Source organism: Benincasa hispida, chromosome 10 (assembly GCF_009727055.1).
Source record: "Benincasa hispida cultivar B227 chromosome 10, ASM972705v1, whole genome shotgun sequence".
Lineage (NCBI taxonomy): Eukaryota > Viridiplantae > Streptophyta > Magnoliopsida > Cucurbitales > Cucurbitaceae > Benincasa > Benincasa hispida.
In genome coordinates this window covers 21279977-21306847 of record NC_052358.1, presented here as the reverse complement: position 1 = coordinate 21306847, position 26871 = coordinate 21279977, and the positions used below count along the sequence as shown (strand labels likewise).

At 34.7% G+C, this 26871-nt stretch overlaps 1 protein-coding gene across 2 annotated transcripts; it reads left to right on the top strand.

Annotated features, from left to right (window-relative positions):
- Positions 1-11260: 11260 nt before the first annotated feature.
- Positions 11261-19837, top strand: LOC120088424 (E3 ubiquitin-protein ligase COP1). Of its 2 annotated transcripts, none has more exons than XM_039045706.1 (13): positions 11261-11659; positions 12780-12857; positions 13085-13222; positions 13677-14030; positions 15465-15622; positions 15743-15808; positions 15978-16056; positions 16538-16693; positions 16800-16898; positions 18004-18108; positions 18728-18907; positions 18989-19099; positions 19172-19837. In XM_039045706.1, the coding sequence occupies exons 1-13, from the start codon at positions 11345-11347 to the stop codon at positions 19340-19342; spliced, it is 2010 nt and encodes a 669-aa protein (XP_038901634.1). In that variant the 5' UTR covers positions 11261-11344; the 3' UTR covers positions 19343-19837. The 2 variants fall into 2 exon arrangements, with proteins under 2 accessions (XP_038901634.1, XP_038901633.1); XM_039045705.1 differs by having other exon boundaries at positions 13085-13240.
- Positions 19838-26871: the final 7034 nt, after the last annotated feature.

The window sequence follows — 26871 nt, the reverse complement described above, 5'->3', positions numbered from 1 at the left end:
CCTCAATCCTAAGTGTTTTGGGAACTCCTGCCTTTGAGGGCGGTCCTTTGATTAGTATGGGTGAGAGTGGCCAGATTGCCAACTCAGCATGCTTACCTTTTTAGGGACTTGCTTGATTTGGGAGCTGGGAACTCAATCCATAAGATGGAATTCACTCCTTTACCGAAGCAGGGATAAGTAGAGAGAGATTGCTCCCTTAAGGGCTAATTCCGAGGCTTGAGCATAGTGGCCACAGCTTCTCTTTGGAATCAGTGGTACTTAAGGACTATGACTTATGTTCATTAAAGGAATCAGTGGTACTTAAGGAGACAGATGTAACTACATGAGCATAACGGTTATTGGCCCAGCTGTACTTATGAGCGATATGTGAAGGGTTGTTGTACTGTTAATTGGTTAAGATAGACACATAATATATATGTAGTAAGGAGAGTTCAGCTGTCGGTCTTTAGTGGAGTGCCTGGCAGTTAACGAATAGTGGATCCCGTGACTAAAGAGTTTAGTCAGTTATTCACGTATCGTTGAAGCTTCGAGCTACAGGCCATGAGGTTCCCTTGGTAGCTCAGTGGATTCAGTTGAGGATCAGTTCTTGGTGTTGATTTGAATTTTCAAATTGACAAAAGGTATTTTGATTATATATGATATAATCGATATGATGTATAAGATACATCTAGTGGAGGATTGATATAAATGAGATTTACATTAAATACCATGGAATAGAAAAAGAACTATGGTTTATATGTTTCATGAGATGAAATATTAAAACTATAGGTTATAAATATAGAATGATAAGTTGGTTATCATTTATATTTATAATTATATTAATTATTGGATAATTAATTTTTTTTTTTAATAACCAAAGTAGTGGGTGATTATTGAATCATGGTATCCGTGAGTTTAAAAGGAAAATGGTTTTCCTATTTTGAAAAGAAGTTTTTACAAGAGATTGAAAAGGTTTTGAATTTTCTCTCTCGCGAAAAAAAAAAAGAAAAAAGAAACTCACGTAGTCGTCAAGTAAATTCGGATTTACTAAACGACGGCTGGGCAAGCTAAACAATCGTGCAGTGGCGAGCTAAACGCTTAGCTTTATCTAAACGATTGGGCATTGACCTATACGATAGGTCTCTGCCATCTCCCACTTGCCCAGTTGTGTACGATGTTTTTCTCCTTCGTCTACCTCATACCAAGTCCGAACACAGTCCACCCTCTAAATTCTCACACTGAGAATACCAAGGTCACCTTATTGGTGGTCTTAGACTCAACTCGACACCGTCGAGGTTTTCTGGAGGTCATTCATGGTGTTGTGGAAGCCGTTCGTGTTGTTGAGGAGTTCGTGGCCAAGGCGAACGTTGAAGATGAGCGCAAAGTGTTCGTGCTATGTTCGTTGCGGTGTTGAAGTCGTGTAGATCGGGCGTTCGTGTTTGATTGTTTTGTGTTGGGAGACGCTTCTGCCATTGATCGCCTGTGAGTCATTGATCTCTTTATGCATTAATGTATTATTTCATGTTGTAAATTTCTGCATTTGAATTGTATACCGCTTGTTAGAAAGATCGACTGTTTAAATGTATTGTTCTTATATTGATTGAATTTGGAATTATCGTTCTTGCATTCGATTTCCTTCAACTCGAAGCTCCAACAGTACTGAATAACTGACTAAACTCTTTATGACGATATCCACCATCCGTTAATGTCCGGACACATCCACTAAAGGACCGATAGTTTGCACTCTTCGGCACTACAGATAATATTTCTGTGTCATTTGGATATAACCAATCAACAGGTACATAACTCCTTCACATATCGTTTATTAAGTACAACTGGACTAATTTACATTTTGCCATGTAGTTACATCTAACTACTTAAGTACTACTAATATCCTTTATGAATAATACATCATAGTCCTACTATGAGTGAACACTTATTGGGCATGAGAAGTTATAGCGCCAATCGTTAAGTCCCGAAATCAGCTCTTAAAGGAGCAATCTATCTACTTACCCCTACTTCGGGGAAGGAGTGAATTCCATCTTGTGTAGTTGAGTTCCCAACTCCCTAATCAGATGAATCCCCAAAGTGGTAGGTTTGAGTCACCAATCTGGCCACTTGTACCGATGCAAATCAAAGGACTGCCCTCATAGGCAAAAGTTCCCAATTCACTCAAGATTAAGGTCATGTTACCTATGGTCATCCTAGTGAAATGAAAGTCTTTGTCATGGACGGCATTATATAATGAGATTAAACATTTCGTGGTCCGGTCTTATACAAACTCCTTTGTATAGCACATCCTCGCTCGCATGTCTCCACATGAATGATCAAGATCAGACTATCTGTAGCACTTTACAACACTTGTAACATCTACAAAGCGGGTCATATCCATAGTGTCACAAGGATAAAGTTTCCCTCCTTTATCCATATACTACAGACCATTTTGGTTATCACTTAAGGCATGATGCACTTATATGTCTCCACATACTTACTTAAGTTACAATGATAACAAAGGATCTTAGTTTATTGGTTTGTGGTTAATGCAACTAAAATATCCCATATTTCATAGACAACAGTGAAGAAAATATCTCATATTATTACATCACAAATGTTTGTTCATACACGTGTTTACAAACTATAGAACTCTACGAGATTTAGGACATCAACCCCAACATTCCAGACTAATGCTCCTCCGTTAAGAGTGAACACTGATCCTGATGTGGATTTCATAGAATCCTTATCAATCTGGAAATCAAAGTTTGTTCATCCTGTAAGGATCAGATCCTTAGAACCATACACGAACATGTAGTCCCTCATTCTCCATAGATACTTTAGGATATTCTTAATGACGGTCCAGTGATCAAATCTTAGATTAGACTGTTATCTACTGACTATTCCCAACATCACATACATCAAGTTACCAACAGTCTATACATAAGGGATCTGTCTCATTTCCTCAACCTCTTGAGGTGTCTTAAGACATTGTTCCTTATATAAAATAACTTCATGCCTGAAAGGGAGTAAACCCCTCTTGGAGTTTTGCATCGAGAACTTGACAAGCATCTTATCCATGTTCGATGCCTGAGATAAGGCTAGCATTTTGTTCCTTCGATCTCTAAAGATTTAAATGCCCCAAAAAAATTGTGCCTCTCCCAAATCTTTCATTTGGAATTGGGTCGCTAGCCAATTCTTAATTTCAGTTAACATGCCTACATCATTCCCAATGAGTAGGATATTGTCTACATATAACACAAGAAAAAGCTACTAAATTGTTGATGATTTTTTTGTAAACACGAGACTCATCAATATTCTGATCAAAGCCATATCTAATCTTATATTCCAAGATCGAGAAGTCTGCTTCAATCCATAAATGGACCCATTAAGCTTTTAAACCTTTTGCTCTTGACCTTGGGTTATGAATCCCTTAGGTTGCTCCATATAAATGGTCATCTCAAGATTGCCATTCAAAAAAGCAATCTTAACGCCCATTTGTAAATCTCATAGTCATAATATGAGACAATGGACAGGAGAATCTAGATAGACTTCATCATGGCAACAGATGAGACTGTCTCCTCATATTCGACTCCCTCAACTTAGGTATAATCCTTTTGCCACAAGTCTAGTTTTGAAGGTTTGCACCTTCTCATGAGCACCCCATTTTCTCTTGTAGATCCACTTGCAACCTATAGGTTTTACCCCATGAGGTTGACTACAAGATCTCAAACTGAATTGAAGTACATAAACTCCATTTCAAGATCCATAACTTTGATTTATTCATCTTTGTTGACATTCTCCATTGCCTTCTTATAAGACAATAAATCCTTAATATATTTATGAGTTGCGATATCTAGGGTTTCTGTTAAACCCATATAATGAATAAGTGGGTTCGCAATCCTCCCACTACGTCGAGACTCCCTCAATGCTTGAGGTGGATGTGACCTACTAGATGAACCAACTTCAACAACTCTTGTTGAGGTGTTGGGCTTTTCAAAAACTTTTGTTGAAGGTTCAGTAGTTTCACTAGAAAATTCATTCAACACAATCTTACTGTGGAGCTTATGCTCCCTTATGTGGTCCTCTTCTAAAAAGGTATTTTTTTTCGACACAAACACTTTATTATCCTTAGAATCATAGAATTAACCATCCCCTGTTCTTTTAGGGTAACCTACAAATAGGCACAATTTTGAACGAGGTTCCATTTTCTTAGGATATGCCTCAAGCACATGTACTAGGAAATTTCAGATCTTGAAATGGCATAAACTACCTTTACAACCATTCCATAATTCCAAAGGTGTTCCAGTAACACTCTTAGAAGGAACGCAGTTAAAAATGTAAGTTGTAGTCTGTACTACATAACCCCAAAAAACGAGTTAGGTAAGGAAGCATAATTCATCATAACCGAACCATGTCTAACAGGTTTCGAATTCTCCTTTCTGATACACCATTCTACTGAGGTGTACCAGGTGCTGAGAGTTGTTGGAATACAATTCCATGCTCTATCAAATAGTGTTGGAATTTTAGATCCAAATACTCTCCACCTTGATCAGATCGAAATGTTTTAATCGTTTTATTTAATGCATTTTCAACCTCAACCCTATACTCCTTGAACTTTTCAATGGTTTTAGACTTATGTTGCATTAAATAAACAAACCCATATCTAGAATAATCATCAGTAAAAGTGATGAAATATTCAAATCCTCATTTTTCCTTAACATTCATTGGACCACAGAGGTCTGAATGTACAAGTTTTAAGGGTTATTTGGCTTTATGACATTTTCTAGTAAAAGATCTTTTAGTCATATTGCCTTTAAGGCATAACTCACATACAGGTAAATAATTTTCTTCTAACTCACTTATAAGTCAATTCTTAACCAGTCTCTCAATCCTTTTGAGATTTATGTGTCCTAATCTTAGATGCCAAAGATGAGCATTTCCCTTAGGAGAAATTTTCTATCTTTTATTTTGAGTTATCGCAGTTTTAAACAATTCAGTATTTATGAGAGCTTTAGTTTCTAACAGTCTTAGCACATATAAATTATCTTTGAGATTATCAGAACAAACATGTACTCCTTTATTGTAAACAAGCACTTTATTTACATGAAAATTTAAAAAGTATTGTTATTCTAGAAGACATTTTACAGAAATTAGGTTCCTTTTCAATCCTAGAATCACGTATACATTATCTAATAAAGTATAAGATTTATGTAAGCAGAGTTGAAGCCTTCTCATTACCGTAGCTGAGACGACATGCCCTATTCCAACACGCATCATCATCTCCCCAGTCTCCAATTGCCGCCAAGAATTAATTCCCTGAAATGAAGAACAAACATAGTTAGTGGTGCCTGAATTTATTATCCAGGTTGAATCATCATTCTCCACAACAAGACCCCAAAACAAGTAAATAACATTTATCTTGCTTGGCCTTCTTCTTTTCTACCAAGTATTTGGGACAATTCCTTTTCCAGTGTTCCTCCTGGTTGGAATGGAAACAAATTCTCTTTGCAACCTTGGTCTTCTTGCCCTTATGGGCAATAGCTGGTGGGTTAGCTTTTCCCTTTCCACCTTTCTTCTTTTTCTTCAACTTTTTGGTGTCGGAAGAAGAAGACACTTAATTATAGAGGTCGAACCTCTGAAGAACTTCTTAAAGGATGAGGCAACATTTTCCTCTCCCTTTTGTTTCTTGGATTTCATCAAGGATTGGAAAGTCTGTAGCTTGTTAAGCAAGATGGTCAGGTTGTAGTCAATCTTGTTCATAACAGCATTGCTACGGAATAGCAAGAAACTTTCAAATAAAGTTTCCAGGATAAAGCTAACCTAATTAGCCTCATTGATGACAAACTCATTCATCTCCGCCACATTAAAGTGGACCATTATGTTGAGAACGTGTTCTCAAGCAAATGTCCTTTCTTGCATACGAGCATTGAAGATGTATTTTAGAGCGTCATGCCTGAGCTAAGCGGACAATTATCCGAACATTCCCCATAGGGACTCCATGATCTCATGGGCAGTGATCATGTGATCATGCTTCTTGACCAAGACTTCAGAAAGGCTTGCCAAGATATATGCTCAGGTCTTTTCATTTTCCCGTACCCAATGCTCATATGCCTCCCGAACATTTTGAGTGGTGTTTTGAGCTAAAAAGGAGAATAATCATCTGTAGTGTTTTTCCATGCAGTGTAGTTTTCACCGGTAAGTTTGTCGGTAGCAAGTAAATTTAGAGTTGCGGAAGTCATTTTGTAATTTGTTGAAACATACAATTTATTTATATTAGTATTTATGCATTACCCATTTACCAATCAAATTTAGCAAAATAATTTAATGCACCATATGTGACATCTATTTTACAATGATATTTCAATGAGGTAGGGTAAAAGCCATCGTAGGGTGATCAGGTACCCCTTCACTGAAATGAGACCATCTCAACCAATATACAGAACAACTCCTTGTTCCTGTAAATATCAGTCACCATTCTTTGATTCAGAAATTGTTAACTAGCTTAACATTTTTTTTTTTGTAAGTATAACCCCTCATTTTAGATTCTGGAGTTCTGCCTCAATGAGCTAACTGTAGGGAAAAACTGATTGGGGCAAAAACGAAAACAATCATATCCATTTCTGGAGTTTGAGTAAATAGTCCAGTAAATGCCATCCATAGGGGGACACAAACAAAGGTGCCTTGAGGTCGAGCATGAAAATTTACTACAAACTAATGAGAGAGACCAAGGGATGTGTTAACACATGTCCTGCTCCCACTTATTATAAACCCTCTCTTCATTCACCTTGGTATTAACCTATACAAGACACAAACAAAGGTGTCTCGAGGCTGAGTATAGATCTCACGGTGTGAACTTTGAAGGAGAAACGTGAAAGAAAAAATGAAATATCATATACCTCATTTTCCTCCCACTGAGTATTTTACCTAGAGTTAATTTAAATTAGGAAAAATACGGCTATTTATTTTAATTAAATGATAGTTTAAATTTTGCCCAAGAGTAACACTTACTTTGGATAGTTAAACAACTTTGATTAATGATCATTAAATATTTTAATAAACTTTAATCAATAATTGCATACTTGTAGCTATCTAATTTACCTTTTCAGATCAGTTCCCAAGTAGGAGTGTTCCGTTTTCGTCAGCTTAAATACCCCAGCCTAGACATGACTAGCCTTAGACAAAAGATCGCTTACAGATACGTTTGCTACAAATTAAACTTTTAATTAAAACCAATTTGATCCTATTAAACTAATTAAAAGATTAAACTAATTTCTAATCTCATTAGAAATATTGTGATCTTAAGTCTATGTGAATCATATTTTAAAACTATTTTCAAAATGATTTAAACCTAAGTTTGCATGTAATTCTGAATTATTGATTTTAATTTCTAATTTCATTTAATTATAACAATTATAAAGTAAATGAAACAAAATAAAACCATATTTTGCATTGAATGATATACTTAATAAAATTATAACATTTATAAAATTATCTAAAGTAATGTCATGCTTCATGCAATTCCTATTTTATTACTTAACATACATAACACTTATATGCTAAAGTAATAAAATTCAAATAATAACATACATACATACACCCAACTATATATTATAACTCTTATAATATAAATGATGCATAACGATGTTATTATGCATGCATAAATATATTATAACACTTATATTATATGATGCATGGGCATGTATAAAATTAAAATCATGCAACTATATATATATAACATTTATAATATAAATGATGCATGAATAATGCATAACCTATGGTAGGATTTTACTATATGGCATACATTATGATATATATAAATAAAATTAAAACATACATCAAATGCATAATTTAAACGACAATTTATGGATCGAGATTGGACTTCCTGAGCAATTAATTAAATTAATATAATATTTATATTAATTTAATTAATAAAAAACTAACTATTTCGAAAATAATAGTCAAACCGGTTCAAAACAAGTGAACCAAGCCTTGAACCGCACAAACCGAACCGCCCAAAACCTGAACTGCTTGCGAACCACTCGAACCCAGTGAACCGGACGCAAACCAGTTGAGCCACAATTTGAACCGCGCGCGAATCGGTTTATTTTTTTCCGTCTCAGAGCATTGCAACGCTATGACCTAGCTTTGCAATGCTATAGAAAAAATGATCCATCCACCTCATCGCAGTGTTGCAAGCTAGGGCACAACATTGCAACGTTGTTGTACAGTCGCGATCTTCATCGATTCTGCTCCAAATTGGGCCTCGTTTTCTCCAAAAAAAATCACTGGAATCAGCATGAACAACATAGGACAATGAAAATGTAGTCTCTATTGCAAATTAAATGCCCAAAAAATTGGGCCCTTATGAACCAATTTGTAAAGAAAAGCAATAAAACTAAACAATCTATTCCCGAAACATCCAAAATTGCAAAGCATTTGCATTCTACATATATTAATCAACCATAAATGCAGTAAATATACAGAACCCACCATTAATATAAATTCAATTCTAGAAAATTAAAATTGGGATTAAAAAAACCTCTATTATGATACCAATTGAAGGAACCATTAGGTTCACTGCGGAAGCGGGGATCGTTCCCAATTCCCAATTTTCACATAATGATAATTTGTAGTACAAAAAATATGCATTAACATTAAATTGCAGCATGCTTTAGAAAAAAAAAGGAGGAAGAGTTAGGAAAACACTTACTCCTTGAAGAACGTAATTATCTTCACGAAATCCTCCTCTCCGGTCACAAACAATCACAAACCAAAAAAACTTCCAATGAGAACACCACCACAAAAGTTTCCTCTGTATTCTCTGTAGGGGAAGAGAATCACAGGAGGTGTGGGCTTTGTGTTCTTTTTGGGAGAGAGAAGGTATTAAGAGGGGAATTTTTCCAGGGAGATCAAAACAGTAGAACTAACATAGAGCCTTTCTGTGAAGAAGATGACTAAGATAGAAAAAATTGATCTTCCACTAGCACGATTAATTGAGAGAGGAGAGGGAGTCACAACTCCCTCCTCAAATTAATTTTCAAAAAAATTAATTATATAAAATTAATTTAATAAATAACAAACTATTTAATAAATTATTTAATGTTATATATATATATATATAATAACCACCTTATCATTAGTATATATTAAACTATATGTTATATCAAATATAACACACAACCTATAGTTTTAATATTGTATCAAGTATAAAATAAACTATAGTTTGTATTTCTCTTAATAATGCATGACATTTAATATAAATCACATTTATACTAAATTTAATTATATGAATCTCATCCATATAATTAGTATTTGAATCACATTCAAATATTTAATTCCTTTCGAAATAAACTTTATATTATAATGTATCAAATATAATTAATTCCCTCAATTAATTTGAACAATTTAAATTAATCCAAAATTAATTCTCAGTAATTCTTATTGAGCTACAAAAGGGACCTTATAGACTTGTAGATTGAAGCTCCAATGGTATTTGAATAATTAATTAAATTATTCAACATCCATTAACTACCGATTATTCCATTAAAGACCGACAATTGCACTCTTCGCAGTACAAATATATTTTTGTGTCTATTGGATATAACCAGTCAACAGTGCGATGATCCTTCACAAATTGCTCGTAAGTTATGGGCTAAAATTATGTTTTGCCCCTGTAATTACATCTAATTTCTTAAGCACCACTGATTCCCTTAATGAATTATAAGTCCTAGTCCAACTATGACCATATCCCTCTGGAGTAAAGAGGGTGTAGCGCCACATTGTTCAAGCCTTGGAATTACCTCTTAAGAGAGCAATTTATCTACTTACCCCGATATTCGGGAAATGAGTGAATTTCGTCTTGTGTAGCTATGTTCCCAGCTTCCCAGTTAGACAAATCCCTAAAATGGTAGGCTTATTGAGTCGGCAATCTAATCACTCTCACCCATACAAATCAAAGGACCACCTTCTTAGGCAGAAGTTCACAACTCACTCAAGATTCAGGTCATGTCACCTATGGTTATCTTGGTAAAATGTAAGTCTCAACTATTAACAATTATATAATGAGACTATTCATTTCGTGGTCCAGTCTTATACAAACCCTTTTGTATAGAACACCCTCGCTCACATGTCTCTACATGAATGATCAAGATCAGATCATTTGTAGTACTTTACAACAATTGTAACATCTACAAAGCGGGTCATATTCGTAGTATCACCAGGATAAGATATCCAACCTTATCCATCTACTACAGGCCATTTAGGTTATCATTTAAACATGATCCACCTGTATGTCTCTACATACATGTTTAAGCTACAGAAAATAACCTTGCATGTTAGTTTATTGGTTTTGTAGGTTAATGCTACTAAATCTCGAATAAAATATCGCATATTTTATTAAATAAATAAAATTATTTGTACATTACAATTACAAACTACAAAACCCACGAGATTTAGGGCATCAACCCCAACAGGTTCTTCATTTGTAGCATCCCATTCCAAAGTGAATAGTTTTCTCCTTTCTTTCTTTCTTTCTTTCTTTCTTTCTTTTGTTCTTGAGTTTAATTGAGAGCAAGTATCCAAAAGTTCTGCCAGATCTGAGTAGTTCGAGGTTGCAATTTTATCGGAGTTAGTCGTTGTATCCTGTTGGGACGATTATTGTAGTTTGCTTGCAGCCCGTGTAGAGCGAATAATTGTCTTTAGGATTGCGCTTATCAAAAGCGTGCCTTGACTATGGTTTGAGTCTCCAAAGGTTTTGAGGTTCTTTCAAGTTTTTTTATTACTTTCATATCTAAGCATTGTCACACAATCTAGCTTTCGTTTGAATTTGAATATTATCCATTGAGTATATTGTTTTTAGTAACTGAGGTGTAATCAGTTTGTTAGTGTTTTCAGTTTAACATATACCATTTTCTTCAACAATTAACGAGAACAACAAATAGAAATAGATGGATTCGAACTCTGACTTTATAAAAGTTAGTAGTTATGTTCGTTTTGAGATTTAAAGTTGAAGTATATATTTTAGATCGTAATTAATAATACTATTATTAAATTAAGAAGTCACTTGAACATAAATATATAAATATATAATAAAAAATGAAACCAAATCTCTATTGTCCCACGTGGCGACCTGGCAGTCAATATAAGAATTGGAACAAGAAGCCCAACCCAAATAATCTGCTTAACAAAACGACGTCGTACAAACCAATGATCACGTGGGGCGTTGTAACCCTCACAAAGACTATCATGGGTCCCACTCTCCATCTTCCCCATCTCTCTCTCTCTCTCTCTCTCTCTCTCTCTCTTCCTCCCCTTTCCACTCTCTCTCCTACTTTGCTCTTTCGTTCAGACAACTTGGTCCTCAGAAAGGTAAATGGACGAGGGATCAACCGGAGCCTTAGTTCCGGCGGTGAAGACAGAGCCTGTGTCTTCGTCGATTTCAGCGCCTTCAATTCCCGATTGCTCACTTGCCGAGCTCGACACCGTCGTCGAGGCTTCAGCTCAGTTGGATAAGGACTTTCTCTGCCCAATTTGCATGCAGATCATTAGGGATGCGTTCCTCACTGCCTGCGGTCACAGTTTCTGTTATATGTGTATCATCACTCATCTTCGCAACAAGAGTGATTGCCCTTGCTGTGCTCAACATCTCACCTCCGACCAGCTGTTTCCTAACTTCTTGCTTGACAAGGTTTGTTTTCTATGATTCACTTGTCATTTCGCGTTTCTATGCACCGTTTGTTGCGATTGAAGATTTTATATACTGTGTTGTGGATTACTTACTTTCGGTCCCGAGGAAATTCCGAAACTATTTCTGAAATAGGAAAAACTTTCGATCATTTTACTTATATGGGTGCTATTTATAGCGTATTCAATTATTTTCTGGATGATGAATAAGATTACTAGCTTGTCGACCTCTTCTCTTCGAATTCCATTGGTAATTTGTCTTGTTTCTTGAATGGTGCCTCTATTATCGATTTATATCATTACGGCGTCACTTAAGCCTATTTTTTGTTCTTAGAGTAGTCGAGTTTAAGATTCTAGTTAAGCGTAACATATATCTCAGAAAGCGATGTAAGACATTTACTCTTCGGTGTCGCGTTTTATTGGTCTAGAAGAAATGTTTGGTCAATTTATATAATTAGACGCTGGACATGACAATGTGGTGATCTCGGTGTTTGAAATGCGAAGGTCCTATGTACAGATTTGTCTAAGAATGATCATTGACCAAAACTATGTTGCTAATGGAAGTTCAGTGAAAATGATTGATTTCTGGTGATGAGTTGAACATTATATTGCTATATTATGTTTCCATATAGCAATATTGAATATCATCCCCCAGAGAAATCCTCTGTTATTTACACTTTTCATTTTTTGGCTTGCACGTTTTCTCTATTGATATTCTTGATTAATTTCATTGATGATGCAGTTTAAGCATCAAATTTTACAACATTTATAGCAAACGTTAAACTGTTGTAATTTTGTGGAGCACATATATAAATGCCAATATCATTCTACTACTTTTGAGACTAAAGTACAATTGAGATCTGTGCAGTCGTTGTCTTTTGATTCTTCATATTGATATGGTTTTTAATTTCCTAATCAAAATGATTATTCTTTTGTTCTTAAAAGAATATTATTTTTCCAGATGAATACACTTAATTCTTTGTCTATTCTTTTACTGCAGCCAAAAGTTAGTTGAAGTATCTAATGTATACACATTAGTGAACAGATACGAACATCTTTGTTTTGAAATGATTTATTTGGAAATGCAGCTTATCATGATACGGTTTCTCTGTACCACATTGTAGCTACTGAAGAAGACATCTGCTCATCAAATAGCAAAAACTGCAACCCCCATTGAACTTTTTCGTCATGCTTTACAAGAGGTTAGTCATCAAGGGCCACTACATCTGATTTGCATTTACATAAATTTTAAATTGGAAGTACTGTTTAATATCTTAGCACCTATGGTCTCAATTTACTCATTTGAAAATGTTTCTGAATTGTTTGGTTCTCTGATAGGAGTTGTATTCAGGTTTATGTACTTCAGGCATTTCAAATTATTCATCATGGAGCAATGATATACGTTACAGTATTCTTATTCTCTTGCTAGGGCTGTAATGTGTCAATTAAGGAGTTGGATTCCCTCTTGGCAATGCTTTCTGAGAAGAAGAGAAAGATGGAACAGGAAGAATCTGATAGAAATATGAAAATTTTAACAGATTTCTTACATTGCCTGAGGAAGCAAAAAGTAAGCGAACTCAACGAGGTATTTCTTTTTCCCACTAATTCAGTAATATCTTTTACATTTTGTTGACTATGCTGTTTAGAGTAGTCTTCTACTGCATTTCACATTACTTGACCCTTATCTATTTGGGCAATTTTAAATTTCGGCAGGTGGTTATGTACTTGCCTTTTTATCAATTGATCAAATATATATGATTTGTTGTAGTTGTGGTATGATTATGGTAGACCTCCAGTCCATACTTATGTGTGAGGTGCAAAAAGGTTAATTTTAGGTTATAATTAGAAGAGAGAATTTACTTTTTAAACTGGCAAGCAGGAGGGCATGAGGTAAGCAATCATCTAGAAGAGAGTCTTAGCTAACCTGTACTGAAGAAAAACTTTCCGGTTGATTTTGGTTTGTTCAGCACTCTATCTATGCGATCATTTATCTAATTTACTCTCTATTACTATTTTGATAGGTGCAAACTGATCTCCAGTTTATTAAGGAGGACATAAGTGCAGTGGAGAGACATAGGATGGAGCTGTCTTGTGCAAGGGACAGGTATTCCATGAAGCTACGAATGGCTGGAAATGATATGAAAGCTAGGGAACCTTGGTCATCATTAATGGATAAGAGAAACGAAGGGCCTACCTCTACTTCTTTGAATACTTGGGGTGTCGTGTCTGCCGGGAATTTTCAAAATAAGAAAGCAGATTCAAGGAGTCATGTCAGCACTTATGGACTCTACAAAAAGGATGCATTAAATGCACCAGAACCACAAGTGAATCATACTGGTCTATCTGTTGCAAGGAAAAAACGCGTCCATGCTCAGGTTGACAATTTTTCATTCTTCAATATATACTTCTTTCATCAAATTTTTTTTTTCAATGTATACTTTTGAGTCCATCCATTCTCGCCATATGGTTATTTTTAGTTACTCTATATTCATTGTTAGTGGCTAGATTAAATAGGATTTGATTATTTGAATGAGAAGCTTAAAACCCAAATATATATAACTTATGCTTCATTCTCCATAACAAGAGCTTTATGCAATCTCAATATTTCTACTTGTTGCTCAGACTCGGGGGCTAAAAAATTCAGTTAATATAAAGGAAATTGGGCCTTTCTCATATGTAAGGTTGAGTAGGGAGGGAATCCTGCGTTCTTTCTGTAACTGGTCAGAAAGAATCCAAAGGAAGCTCTAACAATGAACTGGTCAACTTTCGGTGTTGTGGTGGGTGGGGGTGCGGAAGGCTAGGGGAATGAATTACACATATGATGAACTTAGATAGTTTGATGAGCATTTTGACAGTTATTTTTGTTCTTTCAAATTGGTGAATCCTCTTGTAATTTTATTGTTACTCTCCTTCTTGTCTATGTCAATTGGATTAAGCTTTTTTTGGCGTGTAATGATAATTGTCAATTTTCATTCTCTTTAATGATTATTTCTCTTTTCAAAAAAGAATGAGAGAGAAAGAGAGAGAACCTGTTTCTTGGGCTCTGGTTCGTGGCTTTATGTTGCTACTCATTTTGTCAAATTTTTCGCAACAGAAAAATCTGTCAGTATTATGGTTCAAGTAGATGGAACAACATTGACTTAGTTGCTCATGAAACCTAAGAAGCACGGACACTTTAGTTTGGCTAACATGTCCTTGTCAGACACTTGGGCACTCCGACACTTGTTGGACACGTATCGAACACTTATTAGTGTAATAGATGTGTTAGACACTATTTGTACAAAGTCAAAATAGGACCAACATTTAGTATACATGCTTCAAACATTTCTTACGTATATTAAGTTCAACACAAAAAAATAATAAAATTTGAGAGCAAAATACATCAAACTAATTTTTAAGCATAGAAATTAATATACTTGTTAACTTTGAATTTCCTTCTTGTTTAAAAATGATATATAGTTTTAAAAATGTATGTTTTAATGAACGTGTCCTTGCCGTGTCCGTGTCCTAGATTTTTAAAAAATGATATGTTGTAGTGTCGGTGTCGTGTCGTATTTGTGTCCGTGCTTCTTAGATGAAAACCAAGAGACCAAATTTTTATCTTCCTGTGGATTTGATTTCGATCATAGCAGCCTCGATGGTTCCATCATAACAATTTTAGAATGTATTGCCCTCTCCTTTTTCTCCCTTTTCGATTGAGGACTTTGGGTTTTGTCAGATCTTTGTATTGCATGGTTCTATTTTCTTTCTTACCTTCCTCTTCCTCTTTATGTTTGTTCTTCTGATTCTAGTTCCCTCTGTGGATTCAGTTCAATGACCTACAAGAATGTTATCTGCAAAAGAGACGTCAGCTGCCAAATCAACTGCTTGACCCGCAGGAAAAGGATAAAAATGTAATACACAGAGAAGGATATAATGCAGGCCTTTCAGATTTTCAATCAGTATTGACTACCTTCACGCGATACAGGTAGGAAGGTTGACGGAGGTTATTGTCCTGTTAGAGAAGTGTATATATTTGGTGCAATAACTGTGGTTAAAATTTCAGAAGTGACTAACATGTTGGAACTTCTTTCTGTTGACTAAATAGTCGCTTGAGAGTCATTGCTGAACTTAGACATGGGGACTTATTTCACTCAACCAACATAGTATCAAGGTAAGTCAGTCTGTTGTCAAGAATGTCAGAAATTTAATTTGATTGGTGAGAATGCAAATTGAAACTGGAACTGTCATATAACTGAAATTATTCATCAGGACTATTGCTGTCACAATATCATGTTCCTCAAGTTTCTGCAAGTTGATTGTTTGGTTTGATCATATTTCAGCATTGAATTTGACCGAGATGATGAGTTATTTGCTACTGCTGGTGTTTCTCGATGCATAAAAGTCTTTGACTTCTCTTCGGTAATGTCTTTATTTGGATTCTTTACTCATTGATCTTTCTGTCGTGTGGTGTTTCTCTTAATCATTTTCTGTATTCAGTGAACATGTCAAATCTAATATCAGAATAATTGTTTTAATATTGTTAATTTTGTCAAGCTGTCAGTCTGTTGAGAAGTTTGTTTTAATTAAGTGGTTATTGTGTCTAAGCCTATAAATAAGGCTTGTATTTCTCCTTGGTTGTTTTTTTAGTCATTAGCATGCAAACTATGGTTGATTTGATAAAATTATTGCCATACTATGATCTTCCTCTCCATATAACGATCATTGACATAATTGGATTTAATGAACGGGGCTTTTGGTGTTGATTAGCCCTTGGAGAGTTTCCCAGCGGACTATGATTGGCATACTTTTTTCATTTCATGGTACTGATGAAGATGATGATGAAAGGTCTTTCTATGATGCTATGCAACTGCTCTATGACCTTCTTGCTGTTGTTTTATAGGCTGTAAATGAACCTCCCGATGTCCACTGCCCTATAGTGGAAATGTCAACACGTGCAAAATTAAGTTGCTTGAGTTGGGACAAGCAATCAAAAAACATTATAGCAAGCAGCGACTATGAGGGTATAGTAACAGTTTGGGATGTAAATAGAGGGCAGGTAAGTCATAACTATATGGTTTCTTAAATTTTACAATGACTACCTTTCTCATATACGATTTGGAGTTTATGCTAGAATAGCTTACTTGTCGAACATTGTGTCTCAGAGTGTGATGGAGTATGAAGAGCATGAAAAACGTGCTTGGAGTGTTGATTTTTCCCGCACAGAACCGTCAAGGCTGGTGTCTGGTAGTGATGATTGCAAGGTAATTAATTAATTTATTTTAGAGAACTATTTCTTCATAATTGTTTGTAGGGCTGTTTCGTATTTTAAAAGATGGAATAGTTGATGATATGCTTCAAAATAGATGTGAGTTGTAGTCTGTAGATTGAAGATTATGTGATTCTACATGATGTACTCTTAGCGTAGCATCATTATTTGATTGGATGATATTCTTGCTGCTTCCATTTCTTTGCAAAAACATCAGGATTAGTGGTTGCTGAAAAGTTTGTGTTCCTCATTTATCTCCATCTTTTAACACATTTATATATAAATGAGATGTTTGAATTTTGTTTTGTTTATTTGTTTAATGAAAAAAAAGTTTTTTTCTTTCAATTTGATCATTGTTCATTTCGAGAAGGATAAAACTGCCCTTAAATCGCCCCCCTGTCAAAATAAAAGTATGTAATTGTCAATGTTTTAAATCAATTAACAGTCTTCGGCACAAGAACTAAAAACCAGGTGTCCAAAATGCATTCAAATCATATGGACATAATAGAAACTACATAAAGAATTAGATATCATGAGTCCGAAAAACAAAAGGAAAGGAAAGGAAAGAAAGAAATATACGGACACGTGATGTGTGAACCAAATTCTGCTTTAGATATGAATACCCATTTAGTCATTTTATTATGCTTAGGAGCATATTTATGAATTAATAACATAAAGTTTCAAGTTTGGAATGGTGTCTTGTGCCTGTCTTTATTAGTCTCTTGTTCAATTTTTCTACGACCTTTGTAGCAAATCGATACCTAGCATTTGGCATCTCCAGAATGTATCATTCTCATAACGTCATTGTACCTCTCTTGTTTAGTTACTTTACGTTTCTCAAACCTACAATTTTGAGCCTTATCGAGAATGTTTTTGCCCAATGGCCAAAAATTAGTTTTAGGACCAGGAGGATTTCTAGAGTAACTAGTGAAGGTGAGATTTGAGCAGGAAGTGCCTCAACTTGATAGGATTGTCCTCGTTGTGGTGGAGGTGGGGGTGGGACAGACAAAGCAACTCTTGATTTTATTGGAATCTTATGATGGTTATGGGTTGACTGTTTCCTAACGGCTTGATGCATCTGCTTTCAACTTCTCATGCAGGTCAAAGTTTGGTGCATGAAACAGGAGGCCAGTGTCCTTGATATTGACATGAAAGCTAATATATGTTGTGTGAAATTCAATCCTGGATCCGGCAATCACATTGCTGTATGCTCCTTCAGTTAATTTTTCTGGAGTTTATTCTTTGCCTTTTGTACTTGTCTGTTGAGTTTCCTATCTGACCATCACATTTCATTTCTGCTTAGGAATTTATCTGATTTTTTGTCCGCCTTTGCTTATCATGCATCTTTTTATTCTATGATCAGATCACTCACTCCATGGTTGCGGTTTAGTTTGTTGAAGTCCTATTTTTAAATATGTGATGCCTTATATCATGTTTTTCTTATAGTTTCATAGTTTTTGTCAAATTGCCATTGTGCAACATTCAAGAAACTGTTTCAAGTACAAATTGCTGTTTAATCTATTATCATACTTTAATTCTAGGATGTTCCTTGGATGAATTTTGTGTGAAATCCCGACTTGATGAAATAACATAAAAATTACTTAACATATGTGAATACCATTTTAGAATTACAGCTGGGAATCCTCTATGGTATTCATCACATTCTCTCGAGAAGTGATTAAAGTATACAGAATTAATTGGATTTTGCTTTTTCAATGGCACTACTCAGTACTCATGTAGTCATCTTATAGCACCACTATTTGGTTTTCTAAAATAGTTATGAAAAAGGAGGCTTGAGGCATGAAATCGTTGGCTATTCTTCAGGTTGGTTCAGCAGATCATAATATTCATTATTATGATCTAAGAAACATCAGCCATCCACTTCACATCTTCACTGGTCACAAGAAAGCTGTGTCATATGTAAAATTTCTAACCAACAGTGAGCTTGCTTCTGCATCTACAGACAGCACTTTACGATTATGGGATGTAAAGGAAAATCTGCCAGTGAGTATATAATTCATCAAATCCAATTTATAAAATTTTGTTAAGGAATTATCTAAATTCTTTACATCTTGTTTTTGATAGGTTCGTACCTTTAGGGGCCATACAAATGAGAAAAACTTCGTTGGGCTGACCGTGAATAATGAATACATTGCTTGTGGCAGTGAAACAAATGAAGTCTTTGTCTACCACAAGGTTAGTTATATGCAAAGCCTTGGATTTACATTCTTCATCTTAAAACTAACATAGAGTCTACCTCTGTCTCAGGAAATATCCAGACCTCTGACGTGGCATAGGTTTGGTTCACCTGATGTAGCTGATGTGGAGGACGATGTGGCATCTTATTTCATCAGTGCTGTTTGCTGGAAGAGTGACAGTCCTACTATCCTCACTGCTAACAGTCGAGGAACAATTAAGGTGCTGGTTCTTGCAGTTTAATAAGTTCAGTTTGACCTTTTAGGAATAGAAATTCTATAGAGATGCGTCTTTAGCTCAATTGTATGTAATGCTCACGATAGTCCACATATTAGGGAAATACAACACAGATGGGCCTTTTTTGAGTTAAAGCTATGTGTACCCATCAAAAACCTGGGTGGGTTATTTTATACCTAGCCTCTGGTGACCATCTATTCCTCTATCCACACCCTATTAGCAATAGTCAATATGTCCTCGAACCAATCATCGGTTTGAAAGCTAAGATTGTTTCTTTAAAATGGTTATGAATATGATGAACTACTAAATAGAATGCCCTTGTACTTATAACAAGCCTTGAAATAGCATCTTCACTTGTATATGATTCATCAAAAGATAATGGAGAACATGGGGTAGTTTGGGGTTGAGCTGTGAGGCAGCGAGAGAAAGGACTTGACCAGTGCATTATTCAAGTATTTGATTTCAATCTTATTAACTTTTGGACCATATTGCACTCTAAAATCTAGGAGTTTCTCTATCCTTTTTCTGTTCAGAATGTTCTTGATAATTACCGGTAAACCACAAATTGACAGTTTCTGTTTGGGCGGGGTCAACAATTCAGTGAAATTCTCTGGATCCCGCTTCTGAAATATCCCATTTGTCAACTTAGCCCTTTCTTTGCGCTTGTAATCCTCCTAGAATTAGGCTTTAAAAACAAAATTAGGAACTCGATGTTTTGGATGATTCAGCAGAAGCGGCAGCAGCATAGATATGTCAAGCCTGCTTTTGACTAGAAGCAAAAAAGGGTGTCATTGAATGACCCATTCCTAGAACTTTTTGGTTATTTTGGTCTAAAGTTGAGGACCATAGATATTGAATATCCCTATAGTACTAAAAACTATAGTTTGAAGGTGACCTTTATTATGATTATTATTGTTTATTTTCCTTTTACCTTCATGCATGAATTGAGTACTGACTTCCTCTGCTTTAGGTTTGACCTATTCATTTCAATAATTGATGTTTGCTTTAACTTCCCTGACCAACTGCCAACTGCTTGCCTTTTAACATAACAATGCTAATTATGCTTTTGTCATCACTTTCCTCTTTCATCTCATTTTAAACTTTAGTTTCCCCTTAATCTTTTTGTCAATGACTCAATTTGATCATCCCCAAAAACCTCATCTTGGACTTGGAGGTGGCTTGGTGCTAAGGACAACTTCTTGTATTATGGCCGTAGCATAATGTAAAATAGTTTTCTACTATTATTTATTTTAGTATCATATCATTATTATATTATTATTTTGTGAATACTGCGGATGTGGCTATTAAAGGACTATTTGAAAAAAAAAAAAAAAAAAAAAAAAAACCATACTCCAGCTCTCCAGTAGCATTGAAGTTATTTTATATCTTTTTGGGGAGTGAAGCTTTATGGATTTAAGCCAATTAAGCTAGATCTCTCGAGATCAATAAATTTTATGTCAATTACGCTTTGTTCAGGTTGGTAGTTACAGAAAATCTATACTTGTGTACAATTGAAGCTTAGTTTGCCGGAATTATGGCTCATAAAATTTTCAATATAGTATAAAAGGTAGGTTTCTATAAGTCTTAAGCTTATTCGGCTCATGAGATTAATATTTTTTTTCTTCAACAATTTGTGGGCTGGGAGTCACTTTTAACTCCGAGATTGATAGTGGAAGTTTTATGTCAATTGAATTGGGCTAATTTTGACGTATTTATAAACTTCTGGTATGGCTTAATTTTAATTTATATAAATTTAACCTTTGAATGGAACATCATTTGTCATCTCTTGGGACTAGCATTGAGGCAACTAATATCTCTGAGAATAAAGTGGGCCCCGCTACCATTAATGTTAATTAATTAATTAATTTTTTTAAAAAAGAAAGAAAGAAAGAAAGAAAATCATCCCTTTTCTGTTTGTCTTTGCTAGCGTCGCATTCTTTTATCCTCTTTTAGATAATTAACCATTAATGAATTTTTTTCCTTCTTTATTGAAAAAAGGGTAACCCCATATATTTGATGAATATTCATTTAATTTTATTTTCAAATTCAATAGCCAATATAAGAATTAAGATATGGATTATCCCATTCTCCCGTCCCAACCAAACCAAATTCTCCTGTATGGTTATCCCCTTGACGTGCTGTCAAACAACAAAAAAGAAAAAGAAAAACGTTGCCGTAAAGGGGGAAAAAGTTAACCAATTTAATAATAACAGAAGGGGGAAAAAAAAAGATAAATAAAAAAATAATAAGAAACGAAGGAATAGAAGAAGAAAGTGTATGGAAGGAAGGTGTCTTTATTGCGTGTGAAGATTGTCAATTTAAAAATGAAGAATAGGTATTTGGCACAATGGTAGGGTTAAGTGTTTCGTACACAAGATTCCCTCACAAAGAAAAATTATAAATAGGAGTCAGCAAGTCAAGTGGTCAAAATTCAAATATTTGACCTCTGTCTTTGTCCCATTTACCCTCCCATTGCCCATTAACACCCTTAATAATCTTCATTAGAATCCCATGAGAGAGAAATTGATAGGTTTTTTCATGTTTATGAAATTTTAGTATACTATAGTAACTTCAAATATTTCATATTTATGTCATTTATATCACATCGATTCCCTTCATTTCAAAATGGGTAAAAGTTATTTTTGATGTTTGAATATTTTTTGTGAAAAATCTCATCAAAATTAAGTATTTTTTTTATTATTATTTTACCAAGTAGGTTTTGTATTTTGTAAATAGTTTTGATTCCTAATCAATTTAGGGCAATGATTAGATAAAGTCTAACTACATGCAGTTCATTCTAATACACAATAAAAAAAAAAATTGATTACTTTTTGAAAAATCAACCACATGGTAGAGTTACATTGGTGTGCAGTCCAAGATGAAGGCTACACCCAAGTTTTTTTTTCATGAATTGATCTATATGTGATAAAATCTTTAAATTTTAACAGTACTTATTTTGATAAATGATGTAACAAATTATTAAAATATAATGATGTATGATAAATTGAAATGTATTTGAGAATCATAAAAGTCATGTTTGAGTGTTAATTGTCTTAGTTATACTCAAACCAACCACTCAATGTGACAATACACAATTTAAAAGCTTACGTTTGTTCACAACCATACAACATGGCTCAAATGATGCCATCTCCAACGGTCTTACTTAATGTTTGAGTTTTCTTATACTTATGTCATTCACGTAATCATTTTATTTACACTTACCATTTAAACTCGAAGTCACTAATATTATCGTTGTGACAAACATGAAACATCATATCGATGTTGGACACAATTCTCAATGGTAATAAATGTGACACATCTACACTAATTACATGGAAGAACCCGGATTTATTTAATGTAATAATATTATGAATAATTAATAGTGGAGAAATTAGAAAATTAGAAATAAGTACATCCGAGTTCAGCTGTAAAAAGAGTAGAGGATCAACGGTGGCGTTCGTCCAAGATTCACATACTTTATAGGAAAAGAGGACGGAGATTCGCGACACGTGGCGGGAGGCAAATGGCGCGTGGAAAAATAACAAAAAAGTAAGCGCGTGAAGGAGACAGGAAGAAGAAGGAGAGCGTCCACCGAGAGTGAGAGTGAGAGAGTGTGAAAACAAAACACAAAAAGAAAAAGAAGATATTTTAGGGTTTAAAAACAAATAAAATAATGGCCAAACAAAAAATAAATCAATTTTTCATTTCTTTTTTAATTTTAAAATTTTGAATTTTAATTTTACATTCCTCTCCTTCTCTTGTTGGTGAGTGGGGGAGGTTTAATCTGTCCTTTTCTGGGGCCCCACTCTTGATTTTCCTCATTTATTAGCCATTGCCTGAGACTTTTCTTGGGCTCAAATTAATCCTCCCTTGGACCATTTTACCCCCTTCTTTAATTTCTATTTCTTTTACCTTTTAATTGTAGTTTTTAAAAAAATTAAGTTTAGATAGTCCAAGTTGAACATGCGAATTAAGAAGATTTTGAAATAGAACATGTACGTGGATCTATTTTATAACCCCACCCTATGAGTTGATAAAATAGAGAATTCGTCGTGTTCATGTGCTTTGTCATTAATATAGATACTGATATTTGAAGAGTATACAACTTTCTGTTAAAGAAAATTTTGTTATGAAGTGATTTGTCCTCGTATAATTTTGTGAGATGATTCCAAATCTCTTTTGCGATTTTCTTCTCCTCTATGTTTGATTATAAATTATACGTTAGTGCTAGATGAAGATCTACAATAACATTATTATCCATCTCCTTCCACTTGTTGTCAACTGTTATTTTTGCCAACCTTTCACTGATGGCAATAAGCCAATTTTCTTTTCTCAATATAACCTTCATCTTCAATTTCCACAACGAGAAATTAGTTTCATTGAACTTCTCAATCTCAAACTTTTCCGCCATTACTTCAATCACAAACAAACAATCCTCGTACCTTTAAACAAAGGTGAAAATATCTAACTTAATTTTTTATGTGGAGGATCCACTTGTTAGTGGCACTCACAGAGCGTCCGATAAGTATATATTCACACCTAAAACTAAATTCTAATACTACTTATTGCGAAAGGATTGTGGCTGAATAGATTAAGATCCTAGAGATGTTCCTAGTTTTGTGGGGACGCACCCCGACGAAACCAAAAATCCCTGATTAGACGAAAAATGACAGACAGAGTAGGGACTTTTCTTCTTGATGGCTAAACAGGGATTGAGACGAGTATTATATTCCTCGACCCGAATTCCTTACCCTGATCCACCTAATTAATTGATTAATTAGTTAATTATATATATAATACTAAGTTGAAGACTTGAATATGTTGTTGTAATATTTAAATTTTAATTTTTAGAAATTATGGAAATTAAACATTTTAATTATATCTTTTACGCATGTAACATTGTTTGCTTTTAGTAAGAGATTTTATAATGTTTTCTTTAAATAAAAATTGTATTTGAAATGACCCTTTTAATATATAAAAAAAAAATATTGAATTTTTTTGGTTGAGAATAAATTAAAAAAACAAATGATCGACGGGAACCCGATCCCCACAAATTCTACACACAAATTCTCACCTCGATCTTCACAAAACTAAAGGGGAAATTTCGAGATTAAAATAGGGGCGAGGATGGGGACCTTTCCTATCCTCGCCCTACCCTCTGAACATTTCTAAATATCGCATCTACAATAATTGAGAAGAATAATAATGAATAATAATGATAGAAGAATTCGACACTATATAAAATAGGATAAACTCTCTTTCTTGTAGAGGAAGATCAAACTCTCTTATAAAAAGAAACTCTCTCTATTTTATCTCACACTTTGACTCACTTGATTTGGGATGGTTTGATAACTATATAGATTTCCACCTATTTATAGCCAAAGAAACTTGAAGCAAACCCACTTGCCCCAAATTAATCTTGAATAATATGAAAGATGATCTAATGACCACAGATTGACTTTCGATAGTGTGGAAGATCTAATGGTCACAAAATTAGGATTGGGTAAAGTGTAAGATCCAACGGTTCCAATTAACCTCCAAAGAAACTTCTTGGACAATCTTAGAGATAACATTAACTAATAATATCAAATCAATTATATATATCTAATATATCCTATATTCAAGACACAAACAACCTTGAACTCTTCCATGTCCCATAGAAAATTCTTCCATGAGATTCTGGCGATGCACAACAGATTCTGACAAAGTATAGTGGCTTCTAGGGTTAGATAGAGACGACGAGCATAACGGATGGCCGAAACGTGAGGGGGAGAGAGAGATTGGATGATGTCAACTCGAAGTGCGACAGAAATAACTTGGAACTCCTCAGCTTCACCTGCATGTGGCAGGGCAATAGCTGGCTGCGAAACCTAATGCAAGCCTTTCCTGAATATATGTGCCAGGATTGATATCAATTATATATCAACACTCATAATCTATTGTATCAATTGTATATCAAATCAAGCATATATGTTCTTTTAAAGAGAAAATTGCATTAAAAGCCATAAGAAATATACACCATATCCTCTTTTAAGGTCGAACCATCCATTCAGAATAGTTAGAATGCCAAAAAAGAAAAACACTTCATCTTCCAAATTAGAAGAAGACAAGTTGTAAAAAGAAGAAAAATTATCCACATCAAACTTCACATGTTGACATTATTGCAAGTTCTTGGACAAAAACCAATGGAACCCCCATCGAGCTGAGATAAAAGCTTTAGAATGGCTTCGATGATATTCTTTAGGGTTTTCACAATTTTAAGGGAGTCAAATTAAACAAGGATCGGGAGGATCAAGCCATTCAATCTGAAGATATTCTTGAGCCCTTCAAGAGCTTTAATGGACCGAATTTTCTTGATTGGTGAACAATCAACACAAATCGCAAGAACAACCAAGTTTGTTCACTTTTCGCATTTGGAACCATGACGCATCAGAGTTCATCTTCCAAGAGTTGGCTGAGGGAGGAGTTAAGTGCTTTTGACTCACATGATTCTTAGACTTCTTCTAAGCACTCTTTCACCGATCAAGCTCCACAATTGATCTGTCGATGAGGTTATGAATCTTCCAGAGATCAACATCTTTTTAAATCTGATTTAGAAGGTTGCAAAAGGTTCTAAGTTGCCACCGATGATAATAGCTTTAGAGATCTCCTGCATATTAAGCTTTTCCGAAATCCAGGCCTAATGAACTAATTATAGGACCAAATCACATGGCTAGAAGTTTTCCACATTTTTCCTGCAAAATAAGCATAAACGATTAGTGTCCATCCCCTTTTTGCAAATGTTGCTTTTGGTGTGGATAATATATTTAATGATCTTCCAAGCACAAATTTTGGGTTGAGGAACGGTATTGATTCTCCAGAATCTCCTTTAGATAGCTTTTAAACCACCATGGTTAGATGGGGAAGCATTGCGAGAGGAGGCTAGTTGTTTCGCAAGGTGATATGCACTCTTCACGGATATTAAGAATATCTACAGTGTCAAAGGCGGTAAAGGAATTTCTGATTACTTGAGCACACCACTCTCCTTTCTCATCCATAAGCTCACAAATTTTATTGTTTTTCCATTCCTCCTTGGTTTTCAAGGGTAAACAACTGCCCTCTTGCTAATCCAAGGATCCTGATCAATCAGAATAAGTCTTACCATTTCCTATTTTCCATCTGAACCCTTTAACAAACAGATCTCTGCTCTAAATAATGCTTCTCCAGCTTAGAGAGGGTTTTTGCTTAAGGGAGCTTTCATAAAGTCCCCATCTTTGAAATACATGCCTCATAGAGTTCTAGCAAGAACGTTATCTGAGTTTTTTTTTTTTTTTAAAGATTCTCTAATTATGTTTTACGAGCATGACTTGGTTAAAAAGGTTTAGCTCTCAAACTCCATGCCTCCAAGATCTTTATTCACACAAAGATTCTCTGAATTCATCTAGTGTGCCTTTCTTTTTCGTTAAGATCTCCAACAAAATCACACACAATAATAACCAGTCTCCTCCAAAATCCTCTGAGGGAGCCTAAACCAGATTATTCCATGAGACTTGAAT